Source organism: Magallana gigas, chromosome 5, assembly GCF_963853765.1.
Source record: "Magallana gigas chromosome 5, xbMagGiga1.1, whole genome shotgun sequence".
Lineage (NCBI taxonomy): Eukaryota > Metazoa > Mollusca > Bivalvia > Ostreida > Ostreidae > Magallana > Magallana gigas.
In genome coordinates this window covers 3020304-3037947 of record NC_088857.1, presented here as the reverse complement: position 1 = coordinate 3037947, position 17644 = coordinate 3020304, and the positions used below count along the sequence as shown (strand labels likewise).

Below are 17644 nucleotides of genomic sequence, written 5' to 3'. Positions count from 1 at the left end.
TGTATATTAGTGGCATTTTAAGTTTGCTCACTTCGATTTTTATTATAAACACTATTTACAAAAATCGCCTGTCGTAGGAAAGTTGGTTTAGTATTATACATGTTCAGTAAGATGATTTTGGCCATGATGAATTCCAAAGATTCTGAATAGAAAGAAACCAATTACTACATTAGGCATTATACTCATTGTATATCCGGTAAAACGTCAAAAATTGCATAAAGGAAAGACGGATTATTCATTGATGAAACTCCCAGTGTGTGTGTGTGTCTAACAAACACGAGCTAAGTTTGCCATACACTTCTAGTATATAAAATCTTTACTATTTCACAAGATTCTCTTATTATAAACATTTACACGAACAATTTTTTTTTTACAAAACTGTCAATTAGAAATAGTTGAAAATACCACAAACGCACCAGACGACTAATAAGGACGGTCGGAAAACAACGCAAAGAATCAACGAACGTGCATTGATGTATGTGGCCAAAACACCATATTGAAATGCTCTGCAAACGGACAAGTTAACGCATTACAAAGCGGTACTTTAACTCGATATTTGGTAATGAACTAAACATGATACATAAAAATACATATATAAGTTGAATAGGCGAACAAAGGACAATTTGGGGAGGGAATGTTTTTCTAAAATTTGATTCAGTAAATACGTGTATAACAAATGCTCTTTAGACGCAACTACGGTTCACAAACTTGATACTTTAAACAATGGCATTCATTCAATTCGCTCGAAACTAACGATTTCACAAAACCTGTAAAGTCGCCATCCTGTGACGTTGTGTCATTACAAGTATAGCCTTGGTGTATTGAGCTACCTTAAGCCTGTCTCACACAGAACACGGTTGGGCACACGGTTCCAATACGGTGTACTCGGTTATACACGGGTTGACTAGTACGAGTATTGAGCTCCAACCGTGCCTGGGGATGAGTTGGTACGATTTAGACTCGAATGTAGAACGAATATGTACGAACAAAGCACGGATATACTCGGTCAAGCAAGGTTTGTCACGGTTTGAACACGATTTGCAAACGATTTTCATACGATTGTTGTACGGTTCCAAGTACGGTCTAGTACGGTCTGTTACGGCCTAGTACAATTAAACACGACTTTTACTCGATTAACTGGACATTTACAGGGTTTACATACGGTCCCACCGACTTTTGTTCGAGTTATGCTCGAATTATCACACATTTGTGTATGTTTTGATATAAATTGACTCGTTTTGGTGGCTTGGCTTCATATATTTTCGAATTTTCAACAGAGAAGTTATAAAAATGGCAGATGACAGAATAAGGGAATTAGAACTCAGGATAAGACTGATAGACATTGAGATTATTTTGGCCAGGTTTGCATCTTTGGGTATCTCGTCAGGTAGTGTCAGTGGGTCCTCCAGCTCATCAGGGTCGACAGGGTCAACAGGTTGAAGTGGTCGGAGGGCCTTGGTGGCCCTTTTTGTATTCTCTCTTGGAGAATCTTCCATGGTGGGGATTCTTTTGGGGACCTTCTTCTTCTTTGAAGGCATTATGTAGCAAGTACTCTGTTGTTTTAAGGTGTCAGCAGGTAGTTGTGTTTTCTGTTGTGTTCGAGTGCTGTATGATCATACACGAGCTTTGTACAGACGTAGAGGCCGTGTCTGGTCGTACTTGACCATGTATAATTCGTACTTGAAACGTATTGGTCGTATGGCAATCGTATGAAACCGTATTGGTCGTATAAAACCGTGTGTACACTCGTGTGAATCGTACGGTGATCGTGTGACATTCGAGTTTTAATCCGGGTGTTGGATGTAGGACTTGGGAACGGTTTCACACGATTCCATACGATTTATATACGATATTGACACGGTTGAGCTCACTCGTGGAATGGAGATGCATGTGCGGTTGTATATACGGTCTCGTACGGTCTCACACGGTCTTGTACGATCTCTAATATGATCATACACGGACATGGCACCCGTGCCAGTTTTTTAAAAGTTTAAAAAATCATACACGGCTTTCACGGATACACTCGAATGGCCCGAGTGTAAGTCGGATAAGGCCACGGTTGGTTCGGTTGTATGTACGGTTTACACGGGTGGCCAACCGTATAAGACGTGTGTTCTGTGTGAGACAGGCTTTAAGGTGGTATAACACACCTGGAAAAAATCAATCAAATTAACAGTAAATTATTTAATTATGAAAGATATGATAATAAACAAACTGTACAAATGTCAAATAAGCGAAAAATTTGCAGTTTTGGGATAAAAAATCAATAGCTAAAAAATTCAATACAATAATAGCAAAAGCCACTGCGGGATTCGAACTCGGGATGTACGGATCACAAGCCCGACACGTTATCCACGAAGCTATGAAGTAAGTTACATGTTGCCTTCGATAAAATCCTTTTAATAAAATGTCGTTTTAAGGAGAGGTCAGCCATTTTGTGACGATGTGTTATTCCACATTAAAGCAATATGAGCTGCTATTTGCTATAAAAATTTGAAAATAAGTAAATGAGGAGTGAAATTGAAGTTATGTACTACGCAAGCCCCCCCCCCCCCCCCCCCCCCCACGGATTAGGAATTTGAAGATTTTGGAAAAGTTTAAATTTTCCTTTCCTTTTTTATTTGCTTGTCAAGATTTTTTGGATGAGTCTGCCCCCCCCCCCCCCCCCCACTTTCAAAAACGATGCTACGTGCCTGTTGTCGCCTTGTACAAAAATTGAACTGCTACATGTATTCCTTAGAAGAGAAATATTTTTTCTTACAAAACATAATGATTTTTTCAAATCGTATTTATCATAAGAGTCTAAGTTACATGCAAACTTATCATACTAGCAGGTTTTTGCAGCAAAATAAAATTCTAGAAAATACAACTCATATTGCTTTTAATGTCTATAAACGGAATTCCGACTTACAGCAACTGTTTTAAGTCGGTTGTTCTTTGTGCATATTTCCAGATACTCACTCATAAATTAATTCCTTTTTCAAACAAACAGAAATAGTTTCAGTCTTTATTCATACAATTAGGTTGATAATGTAAAAGAAATCTACAAATGAATTGGATTTTCTTATATTTCTCAATGCCTTTACATCCACGAAAGCACTATTAACAACACAGCATGGAATAAAAACAAGATACCAATCTCTCCAGTGCTTCCACAGGGATTCATTATAACGTTGAAATGACATGTAAAAACAAACAGTTTCATGTATAAATCAGGCTCAAAGCTTATCATGGACGTAACGAATTATAATATGTAAGCAATCTAATAAATCTGGTCATATATAATACATATGTAATTCTGACAACTGTTTTTAGTCAAGTCTTGTAGATACCGGTCTGATAAATTAAGGAGGCTGGATGATCAACAAATTCCCGGTCAGATTTACTTCGAACCTTTAGACACCATTATCTTGGCCATATAATGATATAATAATAATAGTTTATTTCCAATTTTGGGCTCAGAGGCCATATGATATTATTTACGAAAGAATATTCATAATATTTTAGATTTCAAATTTAAATAATTTCTTAGATCATTATGCAAAGCTCTTCTTATAAGGAGATTAATGAAGTCTTTAAATGGCCACAGCCATCCAGTCCTCTTAATGGTTTAAGTCTATAGTGATGCCCTGTGATGTATATTACCATAACAACTAGAAAGGAAAAAAATCATTTTCTAAGTTTAAAATAAATGGAAAATCTCGTCGACAAAACCTTACAAATGGTTTCAATAGAACAATTGTGAAACCACCAAAGAAGACAGGGGGATAAGATGGCGCAAATGCCCAATGGTATTCGATTCAGTCGTGAAAAACAAAGTTTGAATTTATTTTTTCCCAGTTAAATCCATTCAATAATATTATAATACAAGTTTGCAAAAGCGCAATTTCTAACTATATTCAGTTTTAAATATATTAAACAAATGATATGAAAAAAATATTGCATTAAATTTTGGTGGTATCGAATCCATAACATAAACACCCTGGATATGTAAGGGTTGTTTATGACAGCTGCTCTAAACACTGAGGCATTTCAGACACAAGAAAGTAGGCTGTTTAAATACTATGTGTGACTTTGGCCACGAATTTACGGACTTGTATTATTTTTTCAAAACGTTCAATTGTTGGGATACAAAATGATATCTTTAATGTATAGTGGGTCATCTCTCCACGTTTTTGTTGATTGAAATCTGTTTGTTTTCAATTCGACTTTATTTAGACTATGAGAAAAGAATGGAGCACAGACCCACTCTATGAAAGAAAATGCCTTGAAGTTCTAAGAAATGACACTTTTTGCAGGTTTTGATACGTATACCCTGTTTGAGTCAACATATACCAAGTATTGAACATATTTATAGGTTTCAAATCAATGACATGTTAAATATATATTGTTTTAAATTTTGTTTTAAAAATATTTATTGATATTTTAATTTTTCAGTAGCTTGTCTGACCGTGTATGGGCATTTTACACGCCTTATCCACCCATCTTCTTTATTGTTAGCAGGTATTATATAAGTATCTGGTCATCAAATTCACGTCCTCGGGAAAGTAATTACAAAGATATAAATAATAAAGATATCAACCTGTTCAAAATTCAAACATGACGCAAAGCGGATTTGTACGTTTTTGACGTTGGTGCATTGACATAAATTGTGGTTTGCAAACCAGGTTATACAAATTTAATTAAATTCTATCCAATCAAATGCCGTGTTATAAACAGTATTAAATTATTCAACAGTATTAAAAATATAAATGAATTCTCATTTAAAAAACCCCCTCTAGCTTATCGCGTTTCAAAACAAAGCCAACAATAAAAAGTCTGCGATGATTTTGCATTTTAACTAACATTAAAGCATTTAAAAATTGTGCGAGATGTTCCGAGTGATTTCCAAATAGAGAAAAAATGTCAACATTTCCATTTAAATGTAAAAATCTGTATTCGTTTATGTGAATTTTAAATATTTAGTGAATATATCTTGATATATTTTGGATATTTTTCCTTTTCATCGATATTAATTGCACTTCTTCCACAGGTATGTGTATTTTTATTAAAAAATCGCCCAAATATGACGGAAATAATAACTTAAGACAGGCTATAGCAGTTTAAGTCTCAAAATTAATTACCCTTAAAAATAAATAGTTCTGTGCAAAACCATTATGCTCCGACGAACTGAAATCACATGTAGAGCCTTTCTTCTTTTGTCACAGAGGGGCTGGGTCTTTCCGAAGTCTCGTGATTTATTTCTGCGTAAGGACTATCATGTGGTTTATCTGCTTCCGGTGATTTTTTGGCATTCGCTTGGCTGCTATCACAGTCGGGTAAAGCGTATGGATTTTCTTTGTTTTTCTCAAGCGGTGAGATATTACAAGTGGAATAATTTTGATCATTATCTGACAAACATTCATACGGGTTCTCTTGATTGTTACACTCTGAACTCGGTTTTTTCGTAGAGATTTGATTTTCTCTGGGTTCACTTATCGGAATAGTGAATCGAACACTCGTTTCTTTCTTATTTTTATCTAGCTGTCCTGTCGTCTTTCCCTCCACATAAGTGTAGGAGGGATTGCTTAGTGATTTGGACACTGGCACATGTATATTAACGAGTGGAATCTCCATGTATTGTGTTTCCTTCGCCTCTAATTGATCCTCCCGCCCCGACACTCTACTGGCCTCGCTCTCCATAAGGTCACTAAATCCTGAATCATTCTCACGCTTTCTCCCTTTTAACCGGGAAGAGCCAAATCTAAAACTAAATGATTTCTTGGAGATTTTTCGTCTTTTGCCACCAGCGTTCTTGTTAGCACCGGTTACTTTAACAATTCTATTTTTGGACTGACACGTGTCATAGGGCGTGGAATATTCCGCGCCACTACTGGATATTATGACGTCACTCGGGTCGGCATATTCTACCTTGTAAGAAGGTCGTCTAAAGGGGAAACAGGTTCAAGTTAATGCTTTTAAAAATCAATGTAGACTTTTAAGAAAAACATGATTTTAAAAACAAACCTTTTAGGTGTGCAGCAAACTTTACATAAGAGGAAAGTGAAACAGAGCACTCCAAAGATAGTGGCAATGAATATTATTAACACTGTGATTGCTTCGTTAGCGGTTGTCGTCTTCTCTAAAAATAGAAAGATTAAATGTTTATCATCGTCGGAACCCACGGGTTTTCTATCCGTTACACTGCTTTCAACCCGTGAGTTCCGACAATGACTGTTTAGTATATTCATAAACAGAATCATCTTTAGCTTACCGTTGATTTTGAAAAACTGAATTTTATTATCCAAATGAAAAATAATCTGAGTGTGCAGAGGAATTGTGAGTGTTTACCTGTTGGTGTGGTTGGTATGGAAACTGTGGAAGTATTGATGACGTCATCGATGACGTCATCGTTACAGCAAGGTAGAATATCGATGGTGTAGTTGTAACTGAGAACTCTTAATGTCGTATGGAGAGAAGTATCTGTAATTAATGCAGAATAGTAGAGATGAAGTTTTTTCCCATTACTGTTTACAATTGAAATGTGGTGAACGAGCAGTGTTCACAATAAAAGTCCAAAGGAAATAGGAGCATAGCAAACAGGGACCTCTAAAAATCAGAGGTAGGATAATGCTTCAAAAGGGTATTTTTAATTGGTCTGCCAAACTTTGAATGTCAGATGCCGAGTTATTTTAAAGATGCAGAGCTCACCATTTTTTTTAATATAAACAATGTTCGTGTCATGCTTTTATTGACCATTGTTAAATATACATGTACTAGTAAAAGTTTTTTCAAGCAGTTATTTTTTCTTGCTAGTTCGCTTTTGACACAAATAAGCAGTATATATAGTGTTAGTCTTATTTAAAGAACTGGGTACGTTATAAACATATCACATGGAAGCAGCATTAACATTAAATATGTAAAAGAAATATTAATAATTTTAATTTTTTAGCTCTTATCGTGTTCATGATCCTTGAATGCAAGATTTTTGAAAAAGGCTCAAAGCCTCATCCAGATACCAAAAAAAAAAAGAAAGTTACAGAACATTTTTTTAAATTACTGGAACACTATATAATTCTCCTCAAGACATAAACACAATTCAAAATAAATGTGCAAGTGGGGCTCATACAAAGAACATTTTTAAATTCTGTCAACCTGATTGAGATACATGCTCGGGAATTATATGAAGAACTGGGATGCTTAAATAAGTTTGGTGCGAGCGATCTTAATGTTGTCCACTGTTTAAGAATGAAATTAACCTCGGTCAGCTCATCCAAACCTATAAACTAAACAACTGATGAATAAGTTGATGTCTTTAACAGCATGGCTTTCGACAACTTGTTTTCATTCATATTTTGGACAAAAGCAAAAATAAGGCCCAAATTTATAGCAAAATTGGATGAACTTCTGGCTCCCTTGTAGATGCACCCTGGTAATAAACTCTTCTATGTTGATGTTTTCTGGGTCTTCATATCAAAGGTGTAATTATTAAAGATAAACTACCTTAAAAATATTATGATAATGTACAATTCTATCCATCGAAATTAAGACAACGAAAAAGAAGCAATTGAGTGAAACCTAGAAAACAGCTAGGTACAGTAGCACTCTTGCTCCACTTTAACGTGAGTGTCTTATTCACCCGAGAGATGCGGCAGCTGAAGCAGCGAACCGTGGCTTAAAATTAAACTGAATTTAAAAGTAAAATAAACATACCTAGTTCCATTTGTTTTGAATTTTCTTTAATTAAGAGCTTGGTTTTGTTATTAAGCGTCATTAGAAGAATTCTTATCTCAAATTTTATAAACCTATAGACTCCTTTCATTAACTTGATCTTGGTCTCATACATGTATCCCATTCGTAGCTTCTGCGTGGCAGCTATTTTGGATATGATGCTGTTATACCTAATATGAAAGAGTTAGTGGAAGACGGGGATGTCACCTTCTTTCGTGATAGGTTTTTAATGCTCAAGCATCAATGGCGCAAGATCTTTGATATCAAAGGGGACTTCTGTTGTTTCTCTCATTCAATCTGAGCGACACCATGTAGGTTATGATCAACCCTTGTGCATGGGAAGACCTAAATACTGCGATGAGTTTGAAAATACATAAATACGTATATATAAAATATATTTGAATTAAGTTCTGGTAAAAGGCCTTAAACTGATATGGCTACTAGTGTCAGCTAACTTACTTTAGGACTAACACACACGTTACAGGAGAGAAAATTCAAAAGGCGCACCTGTCTCATAGGTCTCTTTGGTGCCAGTATACTTCAAACAGAGCCCTGTCTCTAAATTCATCTCCTTCCAAAGTATCGCTGCAAAACAAAGTTATCATCTCTTGTCTCAAAGTTGACAAGACAAATTATTCAAATTTGACAATAACAATTACAGTGTAATTTCACACTGTGTTTGCCAACTTGATGCAAAGAACCAAGATATATTTTTATATAGGCGGATATATATTTTCGGAGCACAATAATAAATACGTATTACAGTTATGCTCCCTGGAGTCTTTGTGTAAGTGTTCTCAGATCTCAAGCTCACCAGGTCGGATTATTTTCTTTAAAATTATTATGTGTTATGTGTTGAAAAAAAAAACCCAACCCCAAAACTATCCTGAAGTAGATCAGCCATTCATTTGAAGGTTGCAATCATTGCGGAAAATTTTTACATAACCCGCTAACGCGCTACCTTCATATCCCGAATGAATCACCAAAGAAAGCATTTTATTAAATATACGCTCTTGGTCAAGGATATGAAACACATACATGAGACATCCATAATAACATACTATTTAGATTGCTTCCGCGACTAAAAATATAGTGCCAGAAACTTTGTCAAGAATTGTTTTTATTTAAGCATTGAATCATTATTTTTTGAAAGATATAGTCTCATAACGGTAGCGGTATGTGCATACAAATTGAGTAACGCGCGCTAGCGCGTTTTTAAAATTTGTATGCACACACCGCTGCAGTTATGAGACTATATCTTTCAAAAAATAATGATTCAATGCTTAAATATTTACATTTTTTTAAACTTCTTGCGTTGTCTGCAAATGTGATTTAAACGTCAAAATTTCTGTTTTATCCTAAGGGTAAGTTCAAATTAATGGAAGAGCCACTGTAACAGACACAAGCGTGAACTTTGATTTTAGCTTGTGACGTTGCATTTTACAGCGTTCAACGTTTGTGACGTCATAATGAAACTAGTCATTCTAACCTTTGAGTACCCTGTGTGAGTTACAGTCTTATAACTGCAGTAGCTTTTCATACACTTTACATGCAAACAATATTTGGAATGTAAATATTAACGAATATATTAAATTCAAAACGCATGATGATGTTTAAATTTGTGCTCATGCGCCGTGAAAAGGCCAAGTGTATTCACAGTTAATTGAACGTCGAAGATGTTCAATGCAAACATAAGGGGAAATGTAGACTGAATATAAATATTTTTACCTGATCTGTCAATATTCTCATAATTTATCCAGGTTGGTTCCTTTATATCCATGTCTGTGAAGTTGTCGCTAAACACTGTGATATTCAGAAGTGAACACTCACTCATGGCGGTTGTGAAATTTGCGGCAATGGGAGATAACTTTTCGTCCTCTTAAACAGAATGAAACGAATTCACTCACTTGTCATGTTGGCACCAACCATTTATTTAAGTAATAATACTAAAAACATTGTTGCTTCTTTTAGCAATGATTTACAAATTGTTATATTCACATATTATACAAAAAGGGATATGGTATAAAAATATTCATATTTTCTAAACACCCTTTCTTGAATATTTTTCTCATTTCTTTAAATATTTGTTTAAATATCAAGAATCTAATTTGTCATTTTTATTCAATAAAAAACGCACCCAAACTAATACTGTTATTTTGATTTAAATTTTTTAAACTAGCTTTGTTTTCATTTTCTTTCGAAGGCGTTACTGTATGAATAAATATTCAAAAAAATATACTAGCTAGCATCCATAGTCATTTAAATAATAACAGCCCGAGATTTTAATTCTAAAAAAAGTTCATTTTATGTTTTATCACAGGTTAGATCAATAACAATCTAACGAATTCATCTCATTTTTTATTGAATCAAAATGAGAATATTCAAGATATTTTCCCTTTAGATAAACTGTTACAACGGAAACTGTATTAACAATGTTCAGACTATGGACAAACAAATATTTTATTCAACAAATCAGCTTCTTGATAGATGACACATAAAATTTATTTCATCTTTCACCAATTTTTTTTTTAATTCAGGCGAACTTACATACCACAGAGATATCTCAGTAAAGCGTTGCTAGGGTAACTCTGGATGACGATCAACTCTGTAAGAAAAAGTCGTCCGGATTCAATCGGTAAAACTGAGCAGACATGTTAATCTTATAACCATATATTTACATCTTAGAACCATTTTAACAAGACCTTGAACTTTCAGTTGGACGTAGCTAACTAATTCTTGCGTCAAAACAAGTTAAAAATGACGCGGTTTCAAGCAAAATAAGCACCGATTGCGTCGTCTTAGCTTAAAAGCCAGACAAATCTTTAAGAGAGCTAGCAATGAAATAGATAGGCCTACGTCTCGATCATTGCTGTTTGACACAACTACCCAAAGTCCAAGCTCTTGTTAAAATGATTCTGTAACATATCGTAATTAGAGGGAAGTTCTACTTCTCTTGGTTTCAAAGGTGTAGTACTATCCAAAGAATAATGTTATGGTAATTCCTAGATAAATGTGTTATTTGTAAACACATTTTTCACATCTTTAATAAAGAGAACTCCTGAAGAAAGTTACAAACACATTTTGTAAAGTAAAAAGTATGGAAGTATGTTTGAATTATCTAATGTTTCCCGTTTTTACATTACCCCCACTTGAAGAGAACTTATAATGAAAGTATAAAAAAAATACACTAAAGTATTCAGCGCAAAGTGCTTCGCTTTCATCTTACAATGGTACTGATTTTGGCAACCAAATTGAAAGTTAACAAAAACGTTAACGACAAAAATATCACAGCATGATTCGAACACTCGCTTCAACATTTTTTTGTTTCATACTACGAATTCAGATTGCAGTACAGTTGTAAACTACCTTTTTGATAGCGAGTAGTTCTTATTGTAACATATTTATGAGAGATAAAATTAGACCTTTTGTTCATTATCTATCCTCGCAATAAACGAGGTGTATACATTGATAAGTAATTTAATTCAATCAAATAGCGCGGTCGTTACAGACAAAGAATAGTTTGTGACTCACCTTCACTCGACATTACACCAAGATATATGGTCGAGGATCCTTTCGTAGAATTATTTTGGATTTCCTTAAGCAATTGGCAGGACTCATCTGCGAACATAGAATAAAATTGATTTCCTGTTATTTGACACAACACATATGATAAATTTCGGGGATAGTAAACAGTGAAATTATTACTTGCAGTTTCTTGAACGACGTAAAGGTCTTTACCCTTTGCTGATCGCTCCCTGATAGGTGCCGCGTGGGTTTTGTGGCTGGTTGGTAAACTCCCAGGAATCTCCCTGAAATTAACCAGACCACGTGAATTAGGCAACTGTCCTTACACTTTCTGTCTGTCTGTCTGTCTGTCTGTCTGTCTGTCTCTCTCTCTCTCTCTCGATCGATCGATCGATCGACTGTACAAGTATATACATGAACACACTGACATGAAATTTATGACATGATATTCAGTCTCAACAAGGTTTAATTTCGGAGAGGAAACACATATATATAAAATACCGGAGTGTAAGGGGGTGTATATATACGTACTAACACAAACTTCTCCAACTTCAAAGAGTTTCTGACTCGTCTAGATACATTTTTTTAATGTAAAAAAAAAATGAATTTCTTGTGAAAATGTTAAATACAACAATAGATACATCTGATACAAGAGTACATTATGTAATGTACATATATTATGTGTGTGTGTGTGTGTTTTTTTTTTAGAGATTATGGAAGTTAAGAAAATAAGGGAAAGTAATGACGAGGTATTGTTACTCAATCTTGATGTATGTTAACCTAAATCAATTGAAGATTGACAATGAAAATGAAAACATTCAGCAACGGACCAGTATTTGAAATTGCAACCAATGGAAATTAGAGTTTATAAATCATATTCAGATTAAAGTCGGTAAAATGGTCTCTTATTAATTTTACAATTGTTTTTGAAAGGGTCATTTTCAAGAATTGCGAAGCTATTGTAAATTTAAGCCTTTTAGCATAGTTTAGCATAGTTTAATGATATCGGCATTTGGTAATGCTGTAACATTTTCTTTAGCCTAGCATACTTAAAATGTTGTTTTCATGTTTCAATATTGACTTTCAAAATGTTGCTGATGAAAAAATCCTGCGAGATAATAATTCTTCCGAAATACTGATGAGTTATTTCAAATATTAAGCCCATTCCACTGAAAATGAGTTCTATTTTGATTTCCTAATTTCTGATTACTTGCTGGATTCAAGGACACGCGAGATGTTTCTAGTTTTAGACAACCGTAAAAGTTTATTCATTATTTATTTGCATCTTCACCTGTTTATGCCAAAAACTCAGGGTATATTACCATGCTGTTTTTGGAGTCAAAATATTTTGGATGTTCCTTAATGTATGTCATGCAAAATGAAATAGAATGCTTAGAAATGAATTCATTAATAGAATACTTCTCTTATTTAAACTATATACATCAAAATAATAAAGTATCACATGAAATGAAGTATAATATCGGAGTTACCTACTAGAAATCTTCCATTGCGGAGATAGTAAAAATCAAAAAAAAATGATGGAAGAGAAGTAGCGCCAGACAGACCTTATTCATAATTATTTATTAAACACTTCTTTCTAATTACAATGAAAATAAAATTAATGAGACCATCAATGGATTTAGTAAAACTTGTTTCAACTTACGCAAAAGCTAAAATTAATCTTTTATTTCAATATCATTGTGTAACAATATGTACTGTGAGACACAGGAAGAAAAAATTGACATATTGCATTTATTGATTTGAGTGATAACACAGAAGATCGAATGATCAAAATCTGGCGCGGATTAATACAATTTCAGCAATTCAAACCGGATCACAACCTATCATTATACCTACACTGATAAACATTTCATTGATGTAATATTTGTTGGCTGTTAAACAAATTCAATTTATTAATAAATCATTTTACCAAGGGTTATATTCATCGAATAACAGAATAAAAACTTAAACTGTTAATTTAAAATTTAAAGCGTTGTGCATTATTTCTGTCAGCGTGATTCGGATGTTCCAATATGGCTCTTTCGCTAATTGCGCATTGCTCGTAGAATAAGGCGTAGAATTTAAAAAAAAATCAGAATTGTGGAAAAGGAATAAAGTAAAAAACATTGATATAAACGATAAATATTTTTTTCAAAGATGTTGTTTCATAACTGCAACAATGTGAGCAAACAAATTATCATAACGCGCTAGAGCACTGTACAAGCACACAACGTTGCATGCCTTCAGGAGACCAAAATCTTTCAAAATACAATGACTCAATGACTAAATATACACATGTAATTGGGAATTCTTTTTAGAGAAGTGGACATGTAAAAATAGTTTTAATCATTTCTCTAAAGAGAGTAGCAAATAAAAATTTATGACCTCATCAATGTAACAGACGAATATGGAGTTAAATATATAGCCGGTACATCGCAATAATTATTATTCGAATGACAAATAATCTAAATAGCTTTGGGCGTATCCACAGAAGAACGACTATCGATTCATCCAAATTCCACGAAAATATAATCTTTTATACTGTTTGAGAATCGGAAATAAATAACACAATGAATTATTATTCCATATTAAGATCAAACATATCTACTTCAATTTTGATATACAAACCTAAATAAGAAATTATATAATATTGACCTAGAGGCTAAATGAGTTCACATATTACACAATAAATAGAGATATTTTGGTATTAATTCAGATGTTTATACTGTATATCTTATTATTTATAACTCACGTATTAATTCTCAACAACTAATGAGCCATAAAAGTACTCAAAAAATCACTAAAACTTATGTGTACAGGACAGTCATTCGTCAAGACTGCAAAGTTTGGTATCTATTGTTAATATTTAAATTTGAGACAAATACCATCATTCTTTGTTATACGTCTTTTATTTTATACATGTTACGTTGTATTAGAAAGATAAGCAACTTGCTTCTGAGTAGAGATTTACCTTTGATTTTAGAGCAAAATTTAAGTTAGGGTTATCTTACCGTTTTAAATGACATTCTAAGAAGTTTATGCTAGGGACTAGAATAATATTGTATAGTTTACGGCATTAATTTATTTATAAGGAAGTCCTATAGAAATCAGATCCTTAGTTCCGTATAACCATGCACATATCTTTATTTCCAGATAAAAAGTTCTTAGATATGAAGAATGAGGAAAAGACGCCCTTACAAAAGAGATTTCCTTATCTCCTTTTTTAATGTAGTGAAACGGCCATTGTTCTTTTTGTTTGTCTCTTTTTTCTTGCAGTGCCCATTTTCATTTAAAAACATATATCAATCAAGATATCATAAACTGTACTCTTTCTCTACAGCTTGTGAAGTATTTAAACAATTGAGAGAAAAAATCTAACTTTTGGCTAGCATGAAGCAGAATAATCCAACAATGCAATCCAATAGTAACATACAATAGCTGAAGGGCCACAATTAAATGGACTCACGTGTCAGTGATGACCCCCTCGGTGAGGTTCCACCCTAATGCGACATCCTGGGATATCGGCCCTTCCTCCAAGCCCTCTGGGGGACGAATGGGAACCTCGGCTGACCCACCGTTAGGCAATAACAGTGTCTTATTAGTTGGATAGGCTGACGGAAATGAAAAAAAAAGTTCATAAATAAATTGATGAAATTATCTTCTTGAATGAATGAATTATCATAGAAAGGGGTGACAAAATAGCGATAGAATTTGAATCTACGACTGCAATACACACAGCATATTGAAAATGACCTCAATATTATAGAGTCCATATTGTGCTCAAATTGTCCCGATATCGACAGAATGCATGTAGGTTTATGACTCATAAACACATGTGTTTGAAATACTAATGATATACAATTATTCTTTAAGTTTAAGGCGTGTCCAATAACTACCATGCTGTGTGCCATTGCCCGTATGTTTGTCAGTAAGGCTTTATAGTCACTGACCTCATTATTTGTCCTTAAATAGTAAATAATGCGTTACTTACCACCGAAGCAGTCACAAACAAATATAAAAAAAAGTATCGAATGGGGTATCCAATGAAAAACCACTAAAATAAGGGACAGTCTAAATAAAACAGTCCTCTCCATTGCTGTCCACTCTTGTTAAATGAAAACCCAGGAACAAGAAACTGGGATACTGCTGTTTTAGGCGCATCTTCTTACGTGAACACAGAAGGGTTTTGTGTCGGGAGGCCGCTGGAAGGGCAGCCCAGTAAATGCCCGGGCTCTGTCCCGTGGGGCTTAATAGCACTGACCCAGAGAGAAACGGACAACGTGTCTCGAGCCCAAAGGTTAAGAACAACGTCAATGTTGTTCCAACGTTGGGCGCCGAAGTATTTTCATTTTAATCCCGTCTTGGACCTCTTCCGTCTAATCTACTGTGGAAAGAATACTTATATAATGTGTGCACTTGGAGTGAAATCACACCTACTAAACATAATGACTAGTCACTGTAAAGTGTACAAGCCCTGCTTTATACTACAATGATTCAGAAAGTGATACCACGTTCTTTCTGAATGAACGACAGAGGGTGCATCTAGCTCAATTGTTGCTGTGATGTCAAATAAATTAGATATGGCTCCTTGACTTCCCCATCAGAGGCCTCTTATATTGTTAAAAGAATTAACAACTTCCTCTTCAGACTAATTTATATAGTTTATTTAGTAATGTAGGTGTGTGTGTGTGTGGGGGGGGGGGGGGTCTCTTGTCTTTTCAACAAATGTACTGCCATTAAAGTTTAGAAAAGTTCATTAATTGTTGGATCAAAAATATTCTCTGAGTAAAAGAACCAATGAGATTGAAATCAAAATTGACCACACCTAAATTGTACTGTCCCCAATTTAGGCAATGATAAGATGGCGTCACAGACGCACACAACATCTATAGGACGTTGAAAGATATCCATTAATGGCAGTCGTCTGTGACGTCACTTGAACTTCCGGTCCCGCCGTCACCAACTTTTCTCAAGTCAATATACCGAGTACTCGGCCTCAAGTCCACGTATTGACGTGCACTTTTTTAAAGTTGATGACCGAGTTGAGGGTTAAAAAAAGTTCATGACGTCCTTGTATTAACGTATTTTTGACGTTTAATTTACGACCACCTAACAACGACACTTCATGACATTATGATATACTATTACAAAACGACGTCAAATCAACTCTAGTTTGACGACAACATTCCTAAAGTAAGTCAGGTTTTTTTTTACACAATGCTAACATCCTGGCGGACCTACTAATCCCTATCATAAGGCTCTCAAATCACCCTGACCTTAACGTTTTATAACAGTACGTCACAACATTTAATTGCCTCGACAGTTGTTTATATCGACAAAACAGTTTCTCTAACTTCTCAGCACATGGAAAATGACACCATACCACTGACCCGCTTATACCGGGTTCAAATGAGTATATTTTCATTCACTTACTTTTCCTCTATTAAATGCTTAGTTGATTTGTGTGATATTTACGCATAACACAGAAGACCCAATCACAAAATCTGGGGTGTATGAATACACTTAGTATTCTTTCAGTATTTCTCGAAGAACATGAACTGACTCTTCTCGCGCTTCAAACCGGATCACGACCTGATATTATACTTACGCTGATTATAATATTTCATTGATGTAACTATATTTTGACGGTTAAATGAATTCAATTGATTAATTTCTTAAATACCAAAAGTAAATTCATTAAATTACAGAAAGAAAAATAAAATTGTGCTATTAGAATTTAAAACGCTGTGCACTATTTTTGCGGGAAGGAAATATAAATGTTTAAAAACGTAAATATAAGCATTGAATCATTATTTTTTGAAAGATGTGGTCATATAACTGCAACGGTGTGTGCAAACAAATTATCATAACGCGCGCAATGCTTAAAAGGACTTAGTTTGTTTTCTTAATATATTGCAGCATTTTAATTTTTCTTAAAAATGTGTTTAACTCCAAAATTTGTATGTCATGTTGTTTTAATTGTACACGTTCAAATCTTTCGGATTTACAAAATATAGTCACGTGACAATCGAAGTCCTAAAACCCCTGTCACACCGGAGCTGCGTCCTCACGGCGATCCCGCTGCGTCCTTAAATAATGTAAAACGCCAAGGTAAACGCAGTAGTCTCCTACAGCGCCGTAACAACGTAACGGCTTCTTCGTCCGTCGCGCTGGGATCGCCTTGCACATTTTTAAAGAACGCCATGCGACGGTGCGCACTTCGAACATGCACAAAGTACGCGCCTTGGCTCTGCGTTCTGATAAACACGCCGTCGAAGCGGTGTGAGGTCGCTGTGACAGCGCCGTAAGATCTCAAACAGCGCCACGAGAGCTCTGTTGGCGCGCTCAAGGAACGCAGCTAATCGCAGTGTAGACGCAGTGATAAGTCAATTGCGCTTGCACGGAGACC

General features: G+C 34.7%; 1 protein-coding gene and 1 long non-coding RNA gene across 4 annotated transcripts; both read right to left on the bottom strand.

Annotated features, from left to right (window-relative positions):
- Positions 1-60: 60 nt before the first annotated feature.
- On the bottom strand, positions 61-1304 carry LOC136275414 (uncharacterized). The gene is made up of 2 exons (XR_010713954.1): positions 768-1304; positions 61-142 (listed from the first exon to the last, which is right to left on the bottom strand). It is a non-coding gene; the product is annotated as an uncharacterized lncRNA (long non-coding RNA).
- Positions 1305-2993: 1689 nt separating this feature from the next.
- LOC117683663 (uncharacterized) lies at positions 2994-15723 on the bottom strand. 3 transcript variants are annotated; one of them, XM_034453354.2, is made up of 10 exons: positions 15227-15722; positions 14702-14846; positions 11416-11519; positions 11242-11328; positions 10262-10315; positions 9439-9588; positions 8218-8295; positions 6331-6462; positions 6007-6121; positions 2994-5926 (listed from the first exon to the last, which is right to left on the bottom strand). In XM_034453354.2, the coding sequence occupies exons 1-10, from the start codon at positions 15327-15329 to the stop codon at positions 5176-5178; spliced, it is 1719 nt and encodes a 572-aa protein (XP_034309245.2). In that variant the 5' UTR covers positions 15330-15722; the 3' UTR covers positions 2994-5175. The 3 variants fall into 3 exon arrangements, with proteins under 3 accessions (XP_034309245.2, XP_034309252.2, XP_034309259.2); XM_034453361.2 differs by having other exon boundaries at positions 11449-11519; positions 15227-15721; XM_034453368.2 differs by lacking the exon at positions 8218-8295 and having other exon boundaries at positions 15227-15723.
- Positions 15724-17644: the final 1921 nt, after the last annotated feature.

Bases quoted from the DNA above. Each gene is read 5' to 3' on its own strand.
- LOC117683663 (XM_034453354.2), bottom strand. From the start codon at position 15,329: ATGGAGAGGACTGTTTTATTTAGACTGTCCCTTATTTTAGTGGTTTTT. The intron at 11,520-14,701 runs GTGAGTCCATTT...GGTTAATTTCAG, and splicing joins GAGGGGGTCATCACTGACAC to GGAGATTCCTGGGAGTTTAC. The intron at 5,927-6,006 runs GTTTGTTTTTAA...TTTCCCCTTTAG, and splicing joins GTTTGCTGCACACCTAAAAG to ACGACCTTCTTACAAGGTAG.